This window comes from Archocentrus centrarchus, unplaced genomic scaffold, assembly GCF_007364275.1.
Source record: "Archocentrus centrarchus isolate MPI-CPG fArcCen1 unplaced genomic scaffold, fArcCen1 scaffold_149_ctg1, whole genome shotgun sequence".
NCBI lineage: Eukaryota > Metazoa > Chordata > Actinopteri > Cichliformes > Cichlidae > Archocentrus > Archocentrus centrarchus.
The window spans coordinates 19,185-41,812 of record NW_022060194.1 but is presented as its reverse complement, the minus strand read 5'-3'; the positions used below and the strand labels follow the sequence as shown (position 1 = coordinate 41,812).

Below are 22,628 nucleotides of genomic sequence, written 5' to 3'. Positions count from 1 at the left end.
TTCGGGCTGCACCTGGCCAGGCACCATGGGCTAATGCCTGGCCACCAGACTCTCTCCCTTGAGCTCCCTCCCCAGGCCTGGCTCCAGAGTGGGGCCCCAGTAACCCTATCCCAGTAAAACAGTTCCCTTGGTGACGCTTCCATAGGGGTCTTCTGAATCACTCTTTTTCTGGCCCCTCACCCAGGACCAATTTACCATGGGAGACCCCACCAGGGGGACAAACCCCTGGACAACATAGCTCAGTCATTACATTGCAGGCACAAATGCCCAACAATAGCAGCAATTAAATAATGTTTTGGACCAGTGAGGGGAAATTAAATCATTTCCTATGACATACCTTGTGATTTCTCACGGCTCACTAGTGTGCTGCAGTGAAGTAGTTGACACTCACGGGCAGTGATGGCATAGTTACCTTGAAAAAGTAATCCGATTACTCCTTTAAAAAGTCACTTAGTTACTTTACTGATTACTTAATTTTAGAAGTAACTAAGTTATATTACAAGTTACTTTATTAGTTACATTCATCCTGGTGTTATGCCAAAAAGTGATCGTCTGCCATAAAGTGATTCTGATGTTTCTGTGTGCTTCTATGTGTAATGTCTTTGGGTATATTGGTAAACAGAGTTCAGTCAGCATGATTTATGAAGGGCTTATATATAAAATGAAGAAATAACCTGTTTTTTTGTTTTGGAGAAGGGAACGGGAGATCGGATCGGGGCTGTGTCTGCAGTGATGCTGCACCGGTCTGTCGTGGTGAAGAGGGACCTGAGTGTAAAAGCGAAGCTGTCAATTTACCTGTCAGTCTACGTCCTTACCTTCACCTATGGTCATGAGCTTTGGGTAGTGGGTAGTGTAAGATCGTGAATACAAGTGGCAGAAATGAGCTTCCTCTGAAGGGTGGCTGGCCTCTCCCTTAGAGATTGGGTGAGGAGTGCAGCCATTCAGGAGGGGTTCAGAGTAGAGCCGTTGCTCCTCTATATCGAGAGGAGCCAGTTGAGGTGGCTCAGGCATCTGATTAGGATGCCTCTTGGGCGCCTCTTGGGTGAGGCGTTCCGGGCATGTCCTGCCGGGAGGAGGCCCCGGGGCAGACCCAGGACACGCTGGAGAGATTCTATCCCTCGGCTGGCCTGGGAACACCTTGGGGTCCGTCCGGATGAGCTGGTGGAAATCTAGCAATAAAAAATCTAGCAATAATGGGTATGTGAGGGGTTTATTTATTTTCCTGTAGTGGCAGGGCTCTACTTTAAGTCTTTCTGTGATCAGATTTAAACAGAATCTCTGAGGCTTGTGAAGACCCTCCATCCCGGCAGGTGGCGACAATACACCGAACTGTAGGCAGCCAATCGCCGCCGCAGAAGAAAAATGCCTCTCTGATTTCCTGCTGCAGGCTGCAGCAGTGCATAGACTTATATACGTATATTTCTATGCTACAAAGTGTCCGCATTTAACGCACAGTGTTTGCGTGTGCGCGCATTAACGCTCCAGCGGCTTCCGCGTGCTCTCCCAAGCTTTGCAGACGCGGTTCATCTCGAAGACTTCCGGCTTCATCACGGAGTGGGTCTCTGTTGGCCCGGGCTCCTCCAAAGGTAACCGCCATGCTAACGGTAGCTTGAGTGCTTAATGAAGAGCTTTGTTTCCTGAAAGCTCCGCTGTCAGTTATTGTGGATGAAGTGAGAGGAGCAGGAGTCCGGCAGAAAGCGGCTCCGCTGCGGGCTCCTCCACCTCCGTCAGTTTGATTGGACACGCTGTTAGTAACACTGTGTGGTTTTAACCCGTGTGTCGTGTTTTCTGTGTATCCCCCTCAGATTCTTTGGCTCATTTTCTGTGAACATAAACATTAACACAGTTCCAGTGACTGAAATGCACATTTATATTTCTTCAGGATAGATTGATGTTTCTCCGCCCATGCCCGGGTTTCAAGAATCTTCAGTCATTTCTGCAGTTGCAGGTACAACAGAAACGAAACGGTGTTTCACCTGGAACACGCAGTGCAAAACAATCTAAGCTATAAAAGCAGTAACGAGGCCAGCGGCCTTCACACTGAGTAGTGGGAGCTTAAGTGTTGTAGTGCATATGCTGTGCTGTGCAGATGTTCAAAGAAGCTCCCTGGTCAGTGTGTTCAGTGCTCTCACAGCCGGTGTGAGGCTGCGATGCTCTCAGTGGTGCCCCCTGTAGGTGGGCAGTGGGAAGCCCTGCCTGCCTGAGTCTCTTTAGTGGGTGGAGCTGCTGTTGGACCTTCGTGATGATGATGCTTTCTTTTTATTCATCCAACACTGAGTAAGAAAAATCTGAAAACCACACAATGGTTAAATTAAAGTCAGTGGTTGCCAAGTATTGTGTGGAAGTCACCTCTGGGCCCACATACAGCAGAGGGGCTGCAATAGTTCATGTCTTACAGGAACTGGTTGGACGTTGCACGTTGCAAGTTGTATGAAACTTTGTGTTATTGTAATATACCAGGAACCATTCCAGGCATGATGAGCAGAGATGGAGCCATTAAAAAGGTGTTTAAATGTAATACAGCCAGCTGTGTAATTTCAGTCAGTGAAGTAGCTCGGTCACTTTGGGGTTAAATGTCAATTTCACTTTGGTGTCCCAAGTATAGAAACCTGTATGATTTAAAACCAACAACACTAAACATAAAATAAATACATAAAAATGAATTTAAATCACACAAATAGTCACATAACTAATCCAAATCCTAAAAATTGAATAAGAATTTATTGTTTAGTGCTAATCTAAGCAAAATATTTTCCCTTGGTATTGTACAAACTCCAGAATTATTTTCTGTGCATTTACACCTTAAAGTGCGACACCTTTCCTGACTAATTGCATGTTCTGTATTAAAGCCAAATGTCCAAACTAATTAGTTTTTTTAAAGAGAGCTTTTTTCATTTTTTCTGCCTCAGAATTCTTTATTAAATCAGTTTGTAACTCAAATTAGATTAGAAACCTAAAACACTGAGTTCTACACCTTGTGTTGGCTGACCTACAAGACTCCTGAGTCTAACAGTGATCTGTTTGCTGTCACAGGTGATTGGCAGGAAACTAAGGAGCAGCCATTTTGGCTCAGTTTGCCCACTAATGAGGAATAATGGATTCTTTGGAAAAGGTGAGAACAACACCACGGATATTATTTAAACTGTCGTTCATCAGCTGCTGCTGCCCAGGTGACAGAGCTCCAGATCAGTCAGGTCTTTGCTGTATGTACAGCGTGTCTTTGTTTGGCTTTTACTCATCTTTGTAGCCACTAGCTATTAGGAACACCTAGGACTGATACTGAAATACCAATGCAGTACCAATAATTCCTTACTGCACCCTAATAATTAAGCATTTAAAGTTGAGCATTTTCACCGTTGCCATTGTTGGCTTTTGAAACTGCATAGAGCATAACAAGTGAGAGGTGGTTGGTCTATGAGCATGTGTTGGATAATGTTCCTGACTGTAATAACTTAATGGTTATTGAGTATTACTCGAACAAGGCGTAGTCAGAAAAAAATCACCCCAGTGTGTGTGGCCCGGTGGTGGTGGGGGGTTATCGATCTGATGAGCTGCTAACAGCACTTCCTATGTTGGAATAACCATCATCACGTTGTCAGCATCACGTTTTTAATGCAAGCCACTAACTACGACGACAGGAAGTGACATCATTTTACTGGAAACAGTAGTTTTTTTTTCTTCTCCAAGGCTGTTCTCTGCTCCTGGATTTAAGCCTAAAATTGTCCTTTAATCTCCCTTTTCCTCTCCTTCCAACTCGCCTTCACGCTAATCGCCATTTTGCTTTCTGTAGCTAGATATGCGTGCACATTGTGAATAAAACTCGCCGGAGTGCGCGCCGGCTTGCTAACTGCAAGTTCTGAGCGAACCGGTGAAATTCTCAGCCGGTGCAAGACGACCTCAGCATGGCGCAGCGTCGAGCGAACAACCGCTGACTCGAACCCTGTTGAATCTAATGACTGAGCCCATAAAGCCATCAGAAGAGTATTTGCAGAGGTCATTGTTTAAGATATCTGCGGACTGCTTTCTCTGCTTTCTAGTTTTTACACCTGGAAAAGTCGCCCTCTGCTGGCTGTTACATAGAATGGAGATTTAAAGCACTTTTGTATTGCCTTTACTTTTCAGACCTAGAAGCTATGGACACCTTTAATATAACTGGACATGTCACGTTTTAAAGTCTGTGGTCTAGGAACAGCCTCACAGAGTTCATATCATGGTCACAAATTCTTGATCTTATTTCAATCTCAGCTTTAACAAACCTACAGACGTCAATATTTAATAGGTTTGGCTTGTTCCAGCACTGCTTTTCACTCACCGCTTCTCTTTGTGTTTTTACCTGTAACTGCAGGAACCAAAAGGCAAAAATGAGCCGAGCCCTGAAAGCTGTCTGGAGGCTGACGAGCCGAACCCAAGAACAGCAAAAGGAGAGCAGTCACAGAGTTGTGTTCAGTGTGGAAAGACTTTTCCTTCTGCAAAACAGCTCAGAAGTCACCAACGAACCCACAGCGGAGACAAACCGTTCAGCTGTGAGCAGTGTGGAAAGACTTTTACATGGATGGGTGACTTAAAAAAACATCAACACATCCACACTGGAGTTAAACCGTACAAGTGTGATCAATGTGGCAAGGCTTTTACTCGGGTGGAGTACCTGAAGACGCATCAGCTTATCCACAGTGGCATTAAACCCTTCAGGTGTGACCAATGTGGGAAGGCTTTCAATCGTAAGGGAGCCTTAGTGGCTCATCGACACACCCACTCAGAAAGTAAACCGTACCGCTGCGACATTTGTGGAAAAAATTTCAGCCAGAAACAGACTCTAAGATTACACAAACGGCTGCACACAGGAGAGGACGTGTACTGCTGTGTTCAGTGTGGCAGACTGTTTGCGCAGTACTCTGGCTTAAAAGCCCACGAAGTTACCCACACTGGGGTTAAACCACACTGCTGCGAACAGTGTGGAAAAGCCTACAGATATGTCGGAGGACTAATAGTGCACAGACGAAGTCACACTGGGGAAAGACCATACAGATGTGACCAGTGCGCGAAGAGTTTTAAAACCTCGGGTGCCTTACAACAACACCAACACATCCACGATGGAAAGAAGTCACTCAACTGCAGTCACTGTGAGGTATGTACAGTAACAGTGTGGACTTCAGATTTGAATATTTAAAAGATAAATATTATATAGTGTTAAGTTATATAGGTAATTTTTTTTATACTTTTGATTAACTCTAGCCTACTAAATAATCTACCAGAAAATGCTCTGTCAGTGTGTTCAAACCTGGATTTCAGGATTTTATAAGTTTTTGTTTTTTTTTTAGTCATAATAATTAAGTACCAAACAGAACCCTGTTTAAATGATCTTGTAACTAAAATGCATGGAAAAGGTATTGAATATTTAAGAAAGAAATGTTTCTTGTAGTCAGCTGTCGTATGCCAGATAAATGGAAAGGTGTAAAAACATCACCTCAGCCAGGCCAGATTGTTGTTCATTAGTTTGCTCTAAAGCTTAATAAGCATAATCTCACCGGGCCTTAAATTTCAGTGCTGGACTGCACATAATTTAATTGATTGCTGCAAATCTTACACAATGCAGAAAATTCTTGCAGGCAGTTCCAGCAAATGAGACCAAAAAAGTTTCTGAGACTCAGGTTGGACATGTGTCCACATCTGAAGAAATGATCAATGTTTTAAACTTTTTATTATAAAAATAAAATCAACTTATTACAAAGTGCACAAAATAATTCAAAAGCTCACAGCAATCACAAAAAAAGGCAACTGTTGACAAGAAATACAGCAACCCATTCACCCTCGCTCCTTAACTGCTGAATATTAACAGTCACTAATACAGCCCCAAACCATGTGACCCAGTAATCCAAAACACAACGTGTCTCAAAGGTGGCTCTCCTTTTACCAGGCTAGATCATCATGGTAATTTACACTAACCAAAACAGGTCTAATATGATCTGGAAAGCATACAAGCTAATTAGCTCAGAGTTAGGGCTGCAACTATTGATTATTTTAGTAATCAAGTATTCTATTGATTATTCCATCGGTTACTCAAGTAATCAGATAAGAAATGTTTTGTTTTGGACACTAGAAAAACATTTCCTTTTGCTCCACCTGAGCTCACCGTCTCTATAAAGGCTCCGCCTCTTTGTGCTTGCACAGACAAAGTGCACACAAAAGAGCTGCCTGCTGCTGTTGTGTTATCAGTGTTTTTGTTGAAAAAATGGGGGCTGCAAGAGCATATTGTTGTAATGCTTTGTATTCACAAGCATCCTCCTAAATATCTTTCTACTGCAGGTCTATTTTTAGTCAATAACCAGGTATTAAAGTATAAAAAAATATTTATAGGGAAGGAGTCCTTCTGGTACCAAATGATCGCTAGTGCTAATAGCAGCGCTCGCTAGCAATATGTCTATGGTTATAGCGATCCTTTGTGGGAGCTAAAAGCTGAAACACACCAACATTGCAGAGAGTGGTGGAGGCGTGGAAAAACATCAGCAATGATGCACTCAGTGTTAAAAAGAATCTGTTGCAGCGACGGAGAGCTTTTTAGAATCAGTTTTTTTTTTTTTTTTCTTTCTAACTCCTGATTTACACTCCAGTCCAGTAGGTGGCTGTAATGCAGTTCTAAGCTGGTTTGCCCACCACCATTAAACACAAGAAAAAGACGACAGAACTTTAATACTGCTAGTGCAGGTGAAACGAGACACCTGAGCCCTGCAAAGTTTAAACGAAGCATCAAAGCAACAAATTTGCTTCAAGGATTTTTTATAATCTAATTATTCAAGTTACTCGAGGAATCGTTGCAGCCCTACTCAGAGTACATCCATGGCCTTCTATCAGTGAACTGAGCTGCTGGATTTGTAAAATATACAGTGCTGAGGTGCTGACATGAGGATGGGGAAGGAACACAGCAGCCATGATGGAGACGAGAAAAGAGAGCAGAAATTACAGCAGTGACTAATATCCTTCTTACAGTGTTTATGTTGGAAGCTTTAAGGGGGATATTTCTTCCACTATTTGAAGTATATCTGTCTCTCTGACATTGTTGGAGGACATCAGGTGATGATGCCAACATTATGATGTGACCCTGTATCTGTTTTAGAGGCAGGAGGCAGCAGATGGAACCGATTCTCAGCCCTGTCAGCACTGTGCCGGTGGGAAACCATACCGCTGTGACCAGTGTGGAAGAACTTTCAGCCACCAAAGAAGCCTGCAAACACATCAGCACATGCATACTGGACACAAACTGCACTACTGCAAGCAGTGTGGGAGAGCGTTTCCATCGCCGAGTTCAGTGAAGCGCCACGAAGACCTGCACAGTAAGGCTAAACGGCACCTCTGTGACGAGTGCGGGTCGTCGTTCACCTCTGCGAGTAACCTCAGAAAGCATAAACTGATCCACGCTGAAGAATCCATTCAAGTGGTGGTTGTGTGACAGAAGCTTATCAAACGCCACAAATGATTTTATAAGCCAGCTGATGATGTAACCTGAACATGATTGGTGAAGTTTAGAGAGGGAGGAGTACATCAGTCAGAGCCTGTATCACAAAAACCTCACAAAACCACCAAACACACAGGTTCAAAACAGGGATGCAATGATCCAGTATTTGGATCGGATATTAATCTGATACTGACACAAAAGCTGGATCGGATAAACACACAGATCAATTCTGGGGTCTTCCACCTTTACTTCCCCAACTCTGCTGCTAGCTCGTAGCATAGAGGAAGCTAACAGCAGTCAGAGGTATCTAACTGCTGCTAATCATATCTTTGGGATATGTTTTTTGCTTAAATGCAAACTGTGGTCAAAGTGAGTTGACATGATTGAAAAGATCCAAAAACAACAAGCTCTCTGTCTCTCACTTGATTACTTTCATCAGGGAGACGTTACATAAAACAGAAGCAAGAAGGATGCTGCTTATCCTGTTTTTATTATTGCATTAATAAATAGCAACAGTTTACTTTAAGATTTAGTTTGGAAAGCTGTTCCAGTGGAGTGACTCCCAGTCACTTCCTCACGGTCAGGAAAACCGCTCGTTAGCACTGGAATCAGATTGGCGTCAGCAGATACACAGCTGAGTATCGGATGAGATTGGAAATAGAAAAACCTGGATCCATACCTGTATCCCTGTTTTAATAATAATATGCGTGCTGTGAGATAATATCAGACATGGTGCACAACCTCTGTGGGTGAAGCTGTGGGAGCTGTTTTGGTGATGGGGTATAAAAAGTCCTCCATTAGCAAGACCAGGGTGTAATCTGTGCATCCCGATCCCTGCTGATAGTCAGAGAGAGGTTTTATTCCCAGGAACAGTGAAGTGTTCTGCTACAGTGTAGCTGTAGGAACACTTAGCACTGCATGTATTACAGAAGATTGTTTTTAAATCATTTCTTATGTTGAAGTGATAAATACATGTTTTATGTTCTGGCAGGAGGGTTTTTAACAGAGCAATATCTTGAAATTAACAATGTTGTAAAAACATAACCAAAAACTTAATAAATTATATCATCTATAATCAGCTTGTTTCCAGGTGCTTTAATGAGTTTCTGAAGTCCACAAAGATGATGGTTCTGGTATTATTTTATGATTATACTGTACAGGGGCGGACTGGGGAGAAAAAATGGCCCGGGAGTTCCTCACAGACTGGCCCACTATATATATATCTGTATGTGTGTGTGTGTGTGTGTACTGTATATGAATCTATACATGGCACGTAGTGTATATGACTTTTATTGTCATATGGACAATATTACTTCCAGCAATAATATGATTACAATAATACAATAATATGGCATAACAAAATAACTAACAAACTTAACAACTTGACCCTGACAAAATACAGGGGAAAAACAGCTGGAAAGCTACTGAAACCTACATTGTTCACCCAGTGAGTAACCTCTGCAGCAACCAACTCTTTTCTGCTACACCATCTATAATTTTATCACTCTCCAGCATCTTTAGGACATCTGTCTGAGTAGCCATGAGCATGAAAGCCTCAAGGTGCTGTTGTGAAAGAGAGCTCCTAATCCTGTTTTTGATGAACCTTAGAGTGGAAAAGCTTCTTTCACAAGCTACCTGTGTTACAGACAGGGTTAGCAGAAACTTGTATGCAAGCCCTATGGTGCTGTATGCATCTGTAAGGAGATTGTATTGCCTCAGAACACGATAGCAGCAAAATGGACAGTCATTGCAAGATGAACAGTTTTTGCAAACTATCTCCATCTAATCTTCAGCATCCTGTGGTCCTTCCTTTGTTTCCTTGGTTGGATACTCCTCCATTACAGAAGTCTTTAACCGGTCCCACTGTCCTGCCAGGCTGATGAGCTCATTCTGTAAACTGGCAACTGTTGCATTGTCTTCAAATGGCAGTAGACACTTGCTCAGCTGTGGGAAAGAAGACTCTGGGAATCTGCCAGCATAGGCTATTACCTGGTTAAAGTTTTTGGGATCCAAAAGTGCCAAATCAGCATATAGTGTGCCATTTTTTTAGAAAGCGCTGGTTAATGCTCTCTAAAACTGTGTCCATGATTTGGTTATGGACATCAATCTTGTATGACGTGATAGCATCACTTAGAGACTCATCTCGGCACATCTCACCTGGCATAGATTTCTTCTTTCTACCACGTTTTTGTGGCAGAGATGCTTCAACTTCCAGCTCATTCGCATCATTTAGGTTGTTGTTGGCCCGCTGGACAAATGTGTCTGCTGCTGTTTTGACTTCCTGAAAGTCTCTGCTAATATTTTTCAGCTGTGAGGTTTTTTTTTTTCTGATCTCCGCTGCATGCCGTCAGCCCGCATCAGCTGGCCGGCTTGCTCGTTCATGTGTTTACAGGCTCATTCCGCGGCCACGCGCTAAGCAGATTTGCCTGACTGGAGCGGGGGAGAGGTAATAGGCACCGTTAAGCAGCAGCGTGACTATGGGCCGGGGCCGCAGTGCGCGGCAATGGCTCCTCCACGGACTGAGTTGAACAGCCGGCGGCCCACTAACCCATCGGCCCACCGGGGAAATCCCCGGTGGTAATGTATGCCAGTCCGCCCCTGATACTGTAACATAAAATAGTGTGATTATCTGTGCTTTAAGCACAGACTTACAAAGATTCCTGACCCATTAAAATCAGTAAAAACCTTTGTGCTCATCCTTCACCACAAACAGAAAAAGGGAGCTCTGTGAGGCTCTGAAGGGTTAATTAAAGGGTTAATCTGACAGGTGCACTGCAGGAGGCCAAATGGAAGGGGAAGATCAAAGAAGGCTCACTGTGTTTGTCTGCGCTCAGATCAGTTTAGTTAAAGGTTAAATAAAAACCTGACTTGTACAGGTGATAAACACACGACTTGTTCAGGTCAGCACAGCCAGCTTGAAGCAGCTTGATGATTCCTGCCAAGTATGAACTAAACAGGAGCTGAACTGAAACAAGCTCACACCAAATCTGAGCGGAGTCTTCTAGTTTCAGGGACCACACAAACATCAAACAAAATTTAGCTCTGCTGTGGTGAACTGGTATCAGCTGTGGATTCTCCTGAGGTCATGTTGGAGCAGCCCGAGCTGTTCGGCTCAGCTTCACTTTCATATGTTTCATATGTTACTGTAATTGGATTCCAGCTGTCGGCGATCTTCCTGGTTGGTGTTTTTGGACAAATACTTGTAGGATTCCAAGAATATGTCAAACTCTATTTGCATGAATTTATTTTTGCATGCACGTTTGTGTTCTTGCTCACATACGTGAGTTTCAGCATGAACCAGAGTGAGCTGAGGAAACAAAGGGAGCCTGAAACTGTAAATACACAAACGCAGACGAGCACAATGACAATGATCGGACGGGAAGCAGAAACAGACACAGGACAGAAGTGTTACCAAAATAAAACAGGAAGTATGAGCAACAGCTAAACGGAAACACAGACGCAGGGAAACTGACACCGTCGATATTTTCCCTCAATATACAAACAGAAAATACAGAAAATGACTTTTAATACAATTAAAACTGGATTAATAACTAAAGCCTCAAAATACTAAATAATATATATTAAAATGTAACCAGTGGACAAACTATAATCCAAACAAAGAATATTAAACATCCGGGTTCTTTTGTATATGCGATTGTTTTAATATCACTGCAAAAAACATTAATACCTACTTTAAATCCAATTATTCAGTGATTATTCATGTGGTGTCTGTGCCTCTTGTTGTTAATGTGAGTATTTGGTTGATTTTACTACAATAATCCAGTGAGCCGCTCCAAAGTGCTTTTAATTATTTTCAGTGTAGTTTTAGTTCGTTCGTGTGTTTTTTCTTTGTTTTTTCTTTAATTTGTAGTTTCTGGATTCTAATGATGTTACAGGAAGATAACGAGATTATTGTTTTCTGTAAGAGAATTTGACGCCGTCATTAAACTGATGTGTGACATGAAGCATTTGTTCATTAAAGCTGCAGCGTGTCGTCTCACTCTGACCCACCCAGCTTCCCTCTGCAGGGAGTCAGCACTGCTCCAACGCATGGATGTCTGCAGGCAGATGAGAAGCTGATTTTATGTCTGTTATAACACAATAGTTCAGAGAATCCATTCAAACACTACAGTCTCCCAGTGACACAAATATTAATAGATGAACAGCAGGTGTGTTTGGCCTGGATGCTTTCATTTCACCTCAGATCAGTTTTTAATAGTGATCTTGCTTCTGTGCATATTTTGGTCCTGAGTGGACACCAGTAACATGCACTGGAGTAGATGGAAGTATTTCTGTGGTGGTGTGGGGCTCTTTTTGTTTGGGGTGTTTTGTAAAAGTAAATTCTTTAAAGTTTGTTCTGATTTTCCTTCCGTGTGAGGCTGAAGTAGGAAATGGAAAATTCTGTCAGCATTCCTGTTTTCAGATTGAGGCCCGTCAGAGGAGGAGACTTGGATGTTTTCCAGATTGAAATTCTGTCTGTTTCAGAAGCTCTGCAGGAGCTGCATTAAGAAAAACCTAATCTGGCAAATGATCAAGAATCTCAAATCTCAAAGAACCAGTTTTTTTTTTTTTCCATGAGCTGAAAAGAGCCGAACACTGAGGACATTTCAGATTTCACATCGTGATAACAGAGGAGAAGCTGAAGTCTGAACTACAGCTGAGGGTGAGTGCTGATGAAGCCGCAATCAGTGTCATCGTGTGTGTGTGTGTGTGTGTGTGTTTGCATAGAGTTTGCTTGCTGGGATTCAGGTCACTGTTATGCAAAAAGAACCAGATTCAGTTTTTATTTTTATTGCTTGTTTCACTGAAGTCGGATCAGCATTCCGACTCCGAATCCCAGAAGGGCCCAAAGGCTCAGCTCACAAGTGTGTGTCAGTTATCTTTGGCTAATCTTTTACTGCAGTATCTGAATATTGAGTGTGTGAAGTTATAGCAGCAGGGAGAAAAACCTGCAACGCTCATGTCGTCCTGCGGCGTTTCTGTCAATATACTTGAAATATTTGGCTCGTTTTCAGCCCCTCTTAGTGGTGCAAACCTGGCTGTTTATAACCTAATAACATGTTTCAGAGCCCAAGAGGAGCTGTTGGCAGCAGGTCCCTGTTTCAGATGCAGCTGGATTCTTACAGCTGGGACAGGATCAGTCTGCAGGATTAAAATATATCAGTACCTGACCTTTCAGGTCACTCCACACAGAATCCAACCATGTAGCTGCATGAAGAATCCCCAGATTGGAGCTGGATCAAATTTAATTTGGTCCTTATTAATTGATTAATTGTTCAGTCTGTGAGTGTTTGGAAACAGTGAAGAAGCTCCATCAGTTTTCAGGTGTGGGTTGCTGAGGGGACGATCAGATCACAGAGATATTTTTTCCTGTGTGCTGAAATAAAGCAGAAAATCCTCACAGCCGAGATGCTGAAAGAATATGTTGGGTTTCTTTTTTTTTTCTTGTTTTCTTTTTCTTGAAAAACAATTCAAATTAATTTTCAATTAAAAATATATTGTCGAAACAGTTACACACATGCTTTTCACCCAGAGCACCGCCTGAGCGAGAGCCGCATGACCAACATTCAGAGGAATGTTGAAGTCCATCCATAAGCAGTCCCTTATTAGTGATACAGCACAGTATAAAATATACTTTAAAAAGTGATTAGTTAGAAACAGTCTGGAATAACTGTGAGTAAAGTGTATCATGCTCGATGGACTCTAGAACGCCTGTTTTATGTGCATTAATGAAGCTGAAAAATATGAAAGTGTTTATAATGACAGCAGAGGAAAAGAAGCAACGCTTAATGGTTTTGCACGTTTCACATAAAGTGTGGTGGAAAACAGTCTCTGTTTAACTGTACAACAAATACACTTAATTATAACAATAATAACTTTATTTATGAAGCAGAAATTACAAAGTACCCGAATGGAACCAGAAAGTGGGAGGGTCAGAGGGTCAGAGGGTCAGAGAACGCTGGGACACCAACCGTCTGCTCCAGAGTGGAGACTTAAAACTGAAACTTTGATCACCTTTAAAAACCTGTTTTTAAACCGGCTAATTTTGTCCTTTTATTTTATCAGCTTTAAATTTTCTTGGTTTTTTTGTTGTTATGATTGCCTTAGTGCTATTGTTACAACAACAGCAATAATAATGATAAATTATAAACTTATTAGTTTGATAATTTGCAACAGTTGACTGTGGTGGTGTACAGAAAAACTATACAAATTGTATTTTTGTCCAAATGATCATGGAGGGGACTGTAAGGACTTTGTGTGATAGTTTAGACCACGATGTACTCCAGTAACAACTGAATCCTTTCTGCAACCATGAAAAGTTGGCGTTAAACCTGAAGTACCTCGCTACACATCCGGCTTCAGAGCACCGGCCTCAGCTCGGCCCGGGGCAAAGAAAATGACCCGGGGCAAAGAAAATGACCCGGGGCGTGCTCCTCATGTTACTCTTCTTTGTTTTCATGCAGGTGTGAGATGCTCCACAGAATCCAACATCCACTCAGCTCCCAGTCATAAAGCAGCAGGTCAAATCTCCGCAGCTGGAACTCATTTAAACTGGTAATTAAACAGCTTTCAATTATTTTTCCTCATTAATTGATGTGTTGATTTATAGCACATCATACAAAGTATCTGCTTTAAAAAGTGTCATTGGTTACAAAATATCTGGTGCCATGTATTTCGAGCAGTACTGGAATAACTGCTTCATGAGAGATAAGAGACGTGTGTGCTGTGGAAAATATGCACAAAATGCTTTGATCATTGAAACAGTGGTGGCAAATATTTAATGATTTCTGGACAAGCATAAAGAATTTATGAGGGCAAGATGATTTGTGTAGCACCTTTGTGCGTTACGTAAATTGTGGTGGAAAAAGAACCTGAACAACAAAATACTGTCAACAAAATTTACTTCAGGCATTAAATTATGATGTTTATAAGGCACAGAAACAGAAACTGTCCTCAGCTGAGACTTTAGGACAAGAACATGAGGCTGCATCATCAGTGACTTCTTTCAAATCACTTCTAAAAACACATTTTAAATGTATTATTATTATTATTAGCAATAATAAAAGGTCACTGATGCTATGATATGGGTCTAGTGTTTCTAGAAGTAAATTGAAGGAAGTCAATGATGACAAAAACCTTTAGCTTGAACAACCAGAAGGACCCAGCTGAAGATCTGAGGTCGTTTTAAAAATGAAGTTTGTAATTCAGGTTTGTTGAATTTCTAGTATTTTGAGTCTGTTTCTCAGCACTTATTAGCCGGTATGAGTATCTGCAGCCATACAGTTTATGGATGCACCTCTAACAAGCTCGTGCAGATATGACGACCCCCAAAACACTGATAGCTTTGTGACACTGGTTTCATCCATTGTCTATATACAGTCTGTATTTGGGTAGCATAATAGCGGAGCAGCGGTGCTCTGAGGGAAGCAGTCTGTGGCTTTAACAGCGTGTTCACTGATTTTTCTCTGCAGTTTTGTTTAGATCAAAGTTTTTAACTCTTTAAGATGTTTATGATGCGTTACAGACCAGCAGCAGTTCAGAATGAAAACTGTGAGTCCAAAGTAACACACACAGTTTTAGCTGCTTTGTGTTATCGTGCAGACACTCTGCATACTTCAGGCGTACGGTACTTTAGAGCACCTGTGGCAGGTTTGTATCCAGGACCTGCAGCTGTGATAGTCCAGCTGCTTATTCAGATTCAACCATGTTATTAGTTTAGAAAGGAAACTGTGGTATAATTTCATATACTTAACTGTATTTTATAACTAAGGTGGCAAACGCGTACTGTTGTTTGTATTTTATGTCTGAAGTGTTGCCCCGAGCTGAGGTTATATGACAGTGGGCGTGGGAACTTACAGTAATTTGAAACTGATGGCAGGATTTTGTTTCCAGCACATGTGAACCTGTTTCTATTCATTTCTACTGGAACAAAATGTTCCCTGAAAAACTCCTCTGCAGCTGATTCACGCGTTCTCGTGTTTACGCCGTCCTCCAAGAGGAAAATTTTATTTTTAAGTAAAGGGCAAAGTTCACAGAACAGCAGCAGCATGGCCGCACTACAACTACAACCACAACTACAACCACAGCTACAACCACAACTACAACCACAACCTCAACCACAACCACAACCTCAACCACAACCACAACCACAACCACAACTACAACCACAACTACAGCTACAACCACAACTACAACCACAGCTACAACCACAACCACAACCTCAACCACAACCACAACCACAACCACAACCTCAACCACAGCTACAACCACAACTACAACCACAACCACAACTACAACCACAACTACAACCACAACTACAACCACAACTACAACCACAACTACAACCACAACTACAACTACAACCACAACTACAACCACAACTACAACCACAACTACAACTACAACCACAACCACAACTACAAATACAACCACAACTACAACTACAAATACAACCACAAATACAACCACAAATACAACCACAACTACAACCACAACTACAACTACAACTACAAATACAACCACAACCACAACCACAACTACAACTACAACTACAACTACAAATACAACCACAACTACAACTACAACCACAACTACAACTACAACTACAAATACAACCACAAATACAACCACAACTACAACCACAACTACAAATACAACCACAACTACAACCACAACTACAACTACAACTACAACTACAACCACAACTACAACCACAACCACAACTACAAATACAACCACAACCACAACTACAACTACAAATACAACCACAACTACAACCACAACCACAACTACAACCACAACTACAACTACAACCACAACTACAACCACAACCACAACTACAACTACAACTACAACCACAACTACAACCACAACCACAAATACAACCACAACCACAACTACAACTACAACCTCAATCACAACCACAACCACAACTACAACCACAACTACAACTACAACTACAACCACAACCACAACCTCAACCACAACCACAACTACAACTACAAATACAACCACAACCTCACCCACAACCACAACTACAACTACAACTACAACCACAACCTCAACCTCAACCTCAACCACAACTACAACTACAACTACAACTACAACCACAACTACAACTACAACTACAACCACAACCTCAACCACAGCTACAACCACAACTACAACCACAACTACAACCACAACTACAACCACAACTACAACCACAACTACAACTACAACTACAACTACAACTACAACCACAACTACAACCACAACTACAACCACAACTTACAACCACAACTACAACTACAAATACAACCACAACTACAACCACAACCACAAATACAACCACAACTACAACCACAACTACAACTACAAATACAACCACAACTACAACCACAACTACAACTACAACCACAACTACAACTACAAATACAACCACAACTACAACCACAACTACAACTACAAATACAACCACAACTACAACCACAACTACAACTACAACTACAACCACAAATACAACTACAAATACAACCACAACCACAACTACAACTACAACTACAAATACAACCACAACTACAACCACAACTACAACTACAACTACAACCACAACTACAACTACAACCACAACTACAACCACAACTACAACTACAAATACAACCACAACTACAACTACAAATACAACCACAACCACAACTACAACTACAACTACAACTACAAATACAACTACAACCACAACCACAACTACAACTACAACTACAACCACAACCTCAACCACAAATACAACTACAACTACAACTACAACTACAACCACAACCTCAACCACAACCACAACCACAACCTCAACCTCAACCTCAACCACAACCACAACCACAACTACAACTACAACCAAAACCACAACCACAACTACAACCACAACCACAAATACAACTACAACCACAACCACAACTACAACCAAAACCACAACCACAACTACAACCACAACTACAACCACAACCACAACTACAACTACAACTACAACCACAACCACAACTACAACTACAAATACAACCACAACTACAAATACAACTACCGTATTTTCCGGAGTATAAGTCGCACTTTTTTTCATAGTTTGGCTGGGGGTGCGACCTATACTCCGGAGCGACGTATATGTGACATTTATAACACATGAACCAAAATACTCCAGCCACTTGACATCTCCGTGAACTGCAGCTTTAAGGCAGTCTTGCGTCACCTGTGGGCGCAGTGGATGATGGATGGAGAGCACAGCTTAACGGCAACTGGGAGAATGCGCCACCCAACTTTCCTGGAAGTCATTGGATGGATCAAGAAAACATGGGCTTCAGTGACAAACCATCCTGTTGGGATTCAGAAAGGCTGGAATAATTGGAACTGCAGCTGACGACGAGTCTGACTAACGCGACACAGAAGAGGAAGCGGCGCTTCGTCTACGGAGTGTACGGAATTGTTTAGAAGTGACACCGAGGATGAAGAATTCAATGGATTGATGGTTTGGTTAACTTGTTAGTATTGTAGCGTCCCTCAAACAGACCACAGCGAAAGCTTGTGCCAGTTTACTTGCTGTTTATTTGGAACCAAACACAGGCTACTGTAGGCCGTAGCCAATGCCAAAACAACAGAACTGTTCCTAGGAACTACTGCAATGCTCATCAGCCGTCTCTCTCACTCTCTCGCACGCGGGCCCCAGCCCACACTCCCACCCCCCATGCACTCAGCCAATCACCAGCATGTTCTCTTGTAGACTCTCTATTATAGGTAACTAGAATGATTGACAAGCTTTGCAGCCTCTAAGTCATTACACATTTAAGGACACTCAGTTAATCCTATTGCTGCAGTGTAAGAGTGCCTCTGCCTTAACTAAATAGGAATTCTGAACACTATAACGTTAACACATCAAGAACTTATAACTCAGTCTGTGACAGTATGTTCTTTATGCTATGGTTATCTGAATAACTTAATGTTACGTTAACATACCGAACACGTGTTCGTTGTGCGTCATGTAGCTGAATGTGCTACGTTAGCATAACGTAGGCGTAACCGTGTTCGTCCTGTTCTTTAATCCATTATTATTTTAAATTGCCGTTCAAGATGGAATTTCTGCTCTGGGTCTCGGATTATATCAACCCCCCCCCCCAAAAAAAGTGCGACTTATAGTCCAGTGCGACCTATATATGTTTTTTTCTTCTTTATTATGCATTTTTTGGCTGGTGCGACCTATACTCCAGAGCGACGTATAGTCCGAAAAATACGGTACAACCACAACTACAACCACAACTACAACCACAACTACAACCACAACCACAACCACAACTACAACTACAACTCTTCTAAAATGGATTTTTGAATCATTTTGCTAACAAAGCATCTTCTGACCGCTCTTCATGTAAAATTCACAGCAAAATAAATAGAAAGCACTGCTCTACTTTTTTTTTAATGGATTGTTTATCTGAGCAGTTATTGGTAATTTTTCCAGTGTCCACATCCTCTGCTGTGACCCAATAATACTTACATACCTTTATGTAATGAACCTTTTCAGTGCAGGTCAAGTGATTATGTGATTTTAATGACATGTTTCCACACTGAGGTCTCCTTCCCCTCCCCCGCTGCCAGTGAAGCTCAGTTCTTCTCGCTGATCTTGTTCAGGTTTTTTTGGGCGTGTCACGATGAGCCCTCAGGACTCAAACGAGCACAGAAACATCGCGGATGAGGAAATACCGGAGACCGGCACAACCGGCTGCTCCGCATTCACAGAGCGTGTCATCACTCGGGGCTGCAGCCATCACAACAAACCTGGACAGTGAGACACATTTAATATTTATTTGTTACACAGAAACAGAGAGATTATTGTTCCAAATGTGCTTCCTTGATGTGGACCTATACCGCTCAGTGCAGTAGCTCTGCATGACTCACACTTCATAATAATCCTTATTTATGTTAAAATGGGCTCATGTGTGAAATCACTTAATACCAACTAGTTATGTGAATAAATCCAGTAACTTTTGATATTTTCACCTTTCAAACAGATGAATCATAAATGATTAACCTGTAAAAAAGAAATACCTGCTGAATGTTCAGCTGTGACGTCCTCTTTGCTTTTGCTGCACTCGGGTTTTATTTTCCTCTTTCGGCCAAAGTGACCGGCTGAATGTGTCTTTCAGTGATGAGCTGCTCATGGATGCAGTGAAGTTTCCCACAGCCGTTCATCTGCTGATGAAAAAGAACAAGGACCTGGTCAACTTTAACTTGGAGAAGGAAATTGTGAAGTAAGCATTGAGTCCCATAAATGAGCAGTAAGGAGCAGATCGTATATTTCCTGTGACCCCCCCTCAGCGGCTTCAACCAGCCCTGTTTGTGTATATGGTCGTATCCTCTTCCCTCATCTGATGTCAGATCATCTGTTTGCTCTCTGTGTATCAAACCTACATCCTTGAAGTCCTCTCCCTCCATCTTTGACAGCATTAATATAAAAAACATGAATGAGCTTCGCTGGGCTAAAAGTCAGAGTTTGTGTCTGTTGCTCCCCAAGTGAATGTGTTAACCATTACACTATTTAAGTTAGATTCACACTTTGTGGGCACTACATCATTACACTGCATACATCTTAACACTGACAGGGGGCGCTCTTCTACATTTAGAGTACTTTTATTACCTTTAGTTGATTATCTGTGGTCAGTATGAAGCATGTCCTCCTTCACTTTTTAAACTGGTGTCACCTTTCCTGAAAGGAACTGCACGTTTTTGCTCCTGCTGTTTCAAACTTCGTGCTTTACTGAGCAGCTTCGTGCTGACATGTTTTCTTATGTACTGCTTGTTAAAAAAAAACTACTTCTTCTTCTAGCTGCTTCCTTCCTTTTCACCATCTCAGCTCTGCCACACCAGCCCTCTGCATGTCCTCCTTCACTGCACAAATCTCTGAGGTCTTCCTCTTTTCCTCCTGCCTGGCAGCGCAACCTGCAGTATATCCACCCTCCTTCCTCTGCACATGTCCAAACATGTTAGCCTTGCCAACCTGAGCTCTCCATCTGATGGACTCATTTCTAATCTTGTCCACTCTGGTCACTCCCAACAAAAACCTTCACATCTTCAGCTCCTGTCTTTGTGTCAGCGCCACCGTCTCCAAACCATCACGGCAGGTTTCACCACCATCTTGCAACCTTTCTCACATGATTCTCGTCTCCATCCTGCTGCACTCTCTTTTTCACCTCTCTCATGGCCCCAGATATTTAAACCCATCCACCTCCAATAGTCTGCTCCCTGCATCTTCACCTTTCCACCTGCCTCCCTCTTAATCTGTTCAATTCAACCATCAGTTTCAAAACTGTCCCCTGAGATTTTTATTATTTTTAATATTTCATCATCACAATTTTATTTTTCTTCTCTGAGCGAGAAGAACTGGTGGTTTGTGTTTCTGTAGCCGTCTTCACTCCAGAGTTCACAAACATTTGGCTTCTTTTCATGTTTAGAAATGTGTGCGTGAGAACCAGCAGCTTTGGATTGCGCCCAAATTTCTAGATTCCACCCTCAGACTTAAAGGTGAGTTACCTTATCTCTGATCAGGTTAAGCTTGTTGTCCTTTTCCTCAAACATGTATGAATGAAGTATATTCCACAGGTTATGATGCTGTCTGCTTGAGAAGAGTAATGGACCCTTGGAAAGCGGCCTTTCGATGGGAAACCTCGGATCTGGAGAGGAATTATTGGAGTTCTTTTAACTCACCTGCCTCCATGTGACAAAAGCTGTTTAAATTCAGGGAAACACACTTGAAGATGATTACCGTATTTTTCGGACTATACGTCGCTCTGGAGTATAGGTCGCACCAGCCAAAAAATGCATAATAAAGAAGAAAAAAACATATATAGGTCGCACTGGACTATAAGTCGCACTTTTTTTTTGGGGGGGGGGGGTGATATAATCCGAGACCCAGAGCAGAAATTCCATCTTGAACGGCAATTTAAAATAATAATGGATTAAAGAACAGGACGAACACGGTTATGCCTACGTTATGCTAACGTAGCACATTCAGCTACATGACGCACAACGAACACGTGTTCGGTATGTTAACGTAACATTAAGTTATTCAGATAACCATAGCATAAAGAACATACTAACAAGTTAACCAAACCATCAATCCATTGAATTCTTCATCCTCGGTGTCACTTCTAAACAATTCCGTACACTCCGTAGACGAAGCGCCGCTTCCTCTTCTGTGTCGCGTTAGTCAGACTCGTCGTCAGCTGCAGTTCCAATTATTCCAGCCTTTCTGAATCCCAACAGGATGGTTTGTCACTGAAGCCCATGTTTTCTTGATCCATCCAATGACTTCCAGGAAAGTTGGGTGGCGCATTCTCCCAGTTGCCGTTAAGCTGTGCTCTCCATCCACTGCGCCCACAGGTTACGCAAGACTGCCTTAAAGCTGCAGTTCACGGAGATTTCAAGTGGCTGGAGTATTTTGGTTCATGTGTTATAAATGTCACATATACGTCGCTCCGGAGTATAGGTCGCACCCCCAGCCAAACTATGAAAAAAAGTGCGACTTATACTCCGGAAAATACGGTATTTAAATTATGTCAGAGAGTGATGCTGCTGAACTAAAAGGTACTTTTTCCTGCTCCCTTATTTTCAGGATTGCCAGGATTTACTGCATATGTCTTAAAGTGTCAGTCATGATTTTAACACTAAAAACGGAAGAAAGAGGTTCAGGTGTGCTGTGTAATCTAAATGTTAGCACTTTTTAGAGGGCTGCAAATGTAGTGATAAAACTGGAATCACATGCAGGTAACTTCTAGTTCTTTAAAGCAACTGTGTGAAGAATTTAATTGCAGTTTTGGGAGATATGCAAAAAGAGAGAGAGAGTGAGTGCTGGTGAAAAATCTGAGTAATCTAATCCCAGAAAAGCATCAGGCTGTGTTTGTAGCAGGGTTATAATAGTTTTGGATTTTACATTATAGTTTAGTTTTAGTTAGTTTTTACTTTTTTTTCTCTAATTCAGTTAGTTTTAATTAGTTTTCAGAGTGGTTTTGCTCCTTTTTATTTTTGGTTTTATGCTTAGTTTTAGTTAGTTTCAGTATTAGTTTTAGTATTTTCATACTTAATCAGGTACGCTTTAAAGATACCCTTTAAAGAAATATATTCAGCAACCAACTGTTCACAGACAGCAGCACTACATGCTAAATGT

General features: G+C 41.9%; 1 protein-coding gene across 4 annotated transcripts; it reads left to right on the top strand.

Annotated features, from left to right (window-relative positions):
- Positions 1 to 1,358: 1,358 nt before the first annotated feature.
- On the top strand, positions 1,359 to 8,554 carry LOC115775471 (zinc finger protein 239-like). Of its 4 annotated transcripts, none has more exons than XM_030723006.1 (5): positions 1,359 to 1,586; positions 1,883 to 1,948; positions 3,034 to 3,112; positions 4,346 to 5,125; positions 7,112 to 8,554. In XM_030723006.1, exons 3-5 carry the CDS (start codon positions 3,095 to 3,097, stop codon positions 7,442 to 7,444), a joined length of 1,131 nt encoding a protein of 376 aa, XP_030578866.1. In that variant the 5' UTR covers positions 1,359 to 1,586; positions 1,883 to 1,948; positions 3,034 to 3,094; the 3' UTR covers positions 7,445 to 8,554. The 4 variants fall into 4 exon arrangements, with proteins under 4 accessions (XP_030578866.1, XP_030578867.1, XP_030578865.1 ...); XM_030723007.1 differs by having other exon boundaries at positions 1,806 to 1,948; XM_030723005.1 differs by lacking the exon at positions 1,883 to 1,948.
- Positions 8,555 to 22,628: the final 14,074 nt, after the last annotated feature.

Bases quoted from the DNA above. Each gene is read 5' to 3' on its own strand.
- LOC115775471 (XM_030723005.1), top strand. The intron at 5,126-7,111 runs GTATGTACAGTA...TATCTGTTTTAG, and splicing joins TCAACTGCAGTCACTGTGAG to AGGCAGGAGGCAGCAGATGG.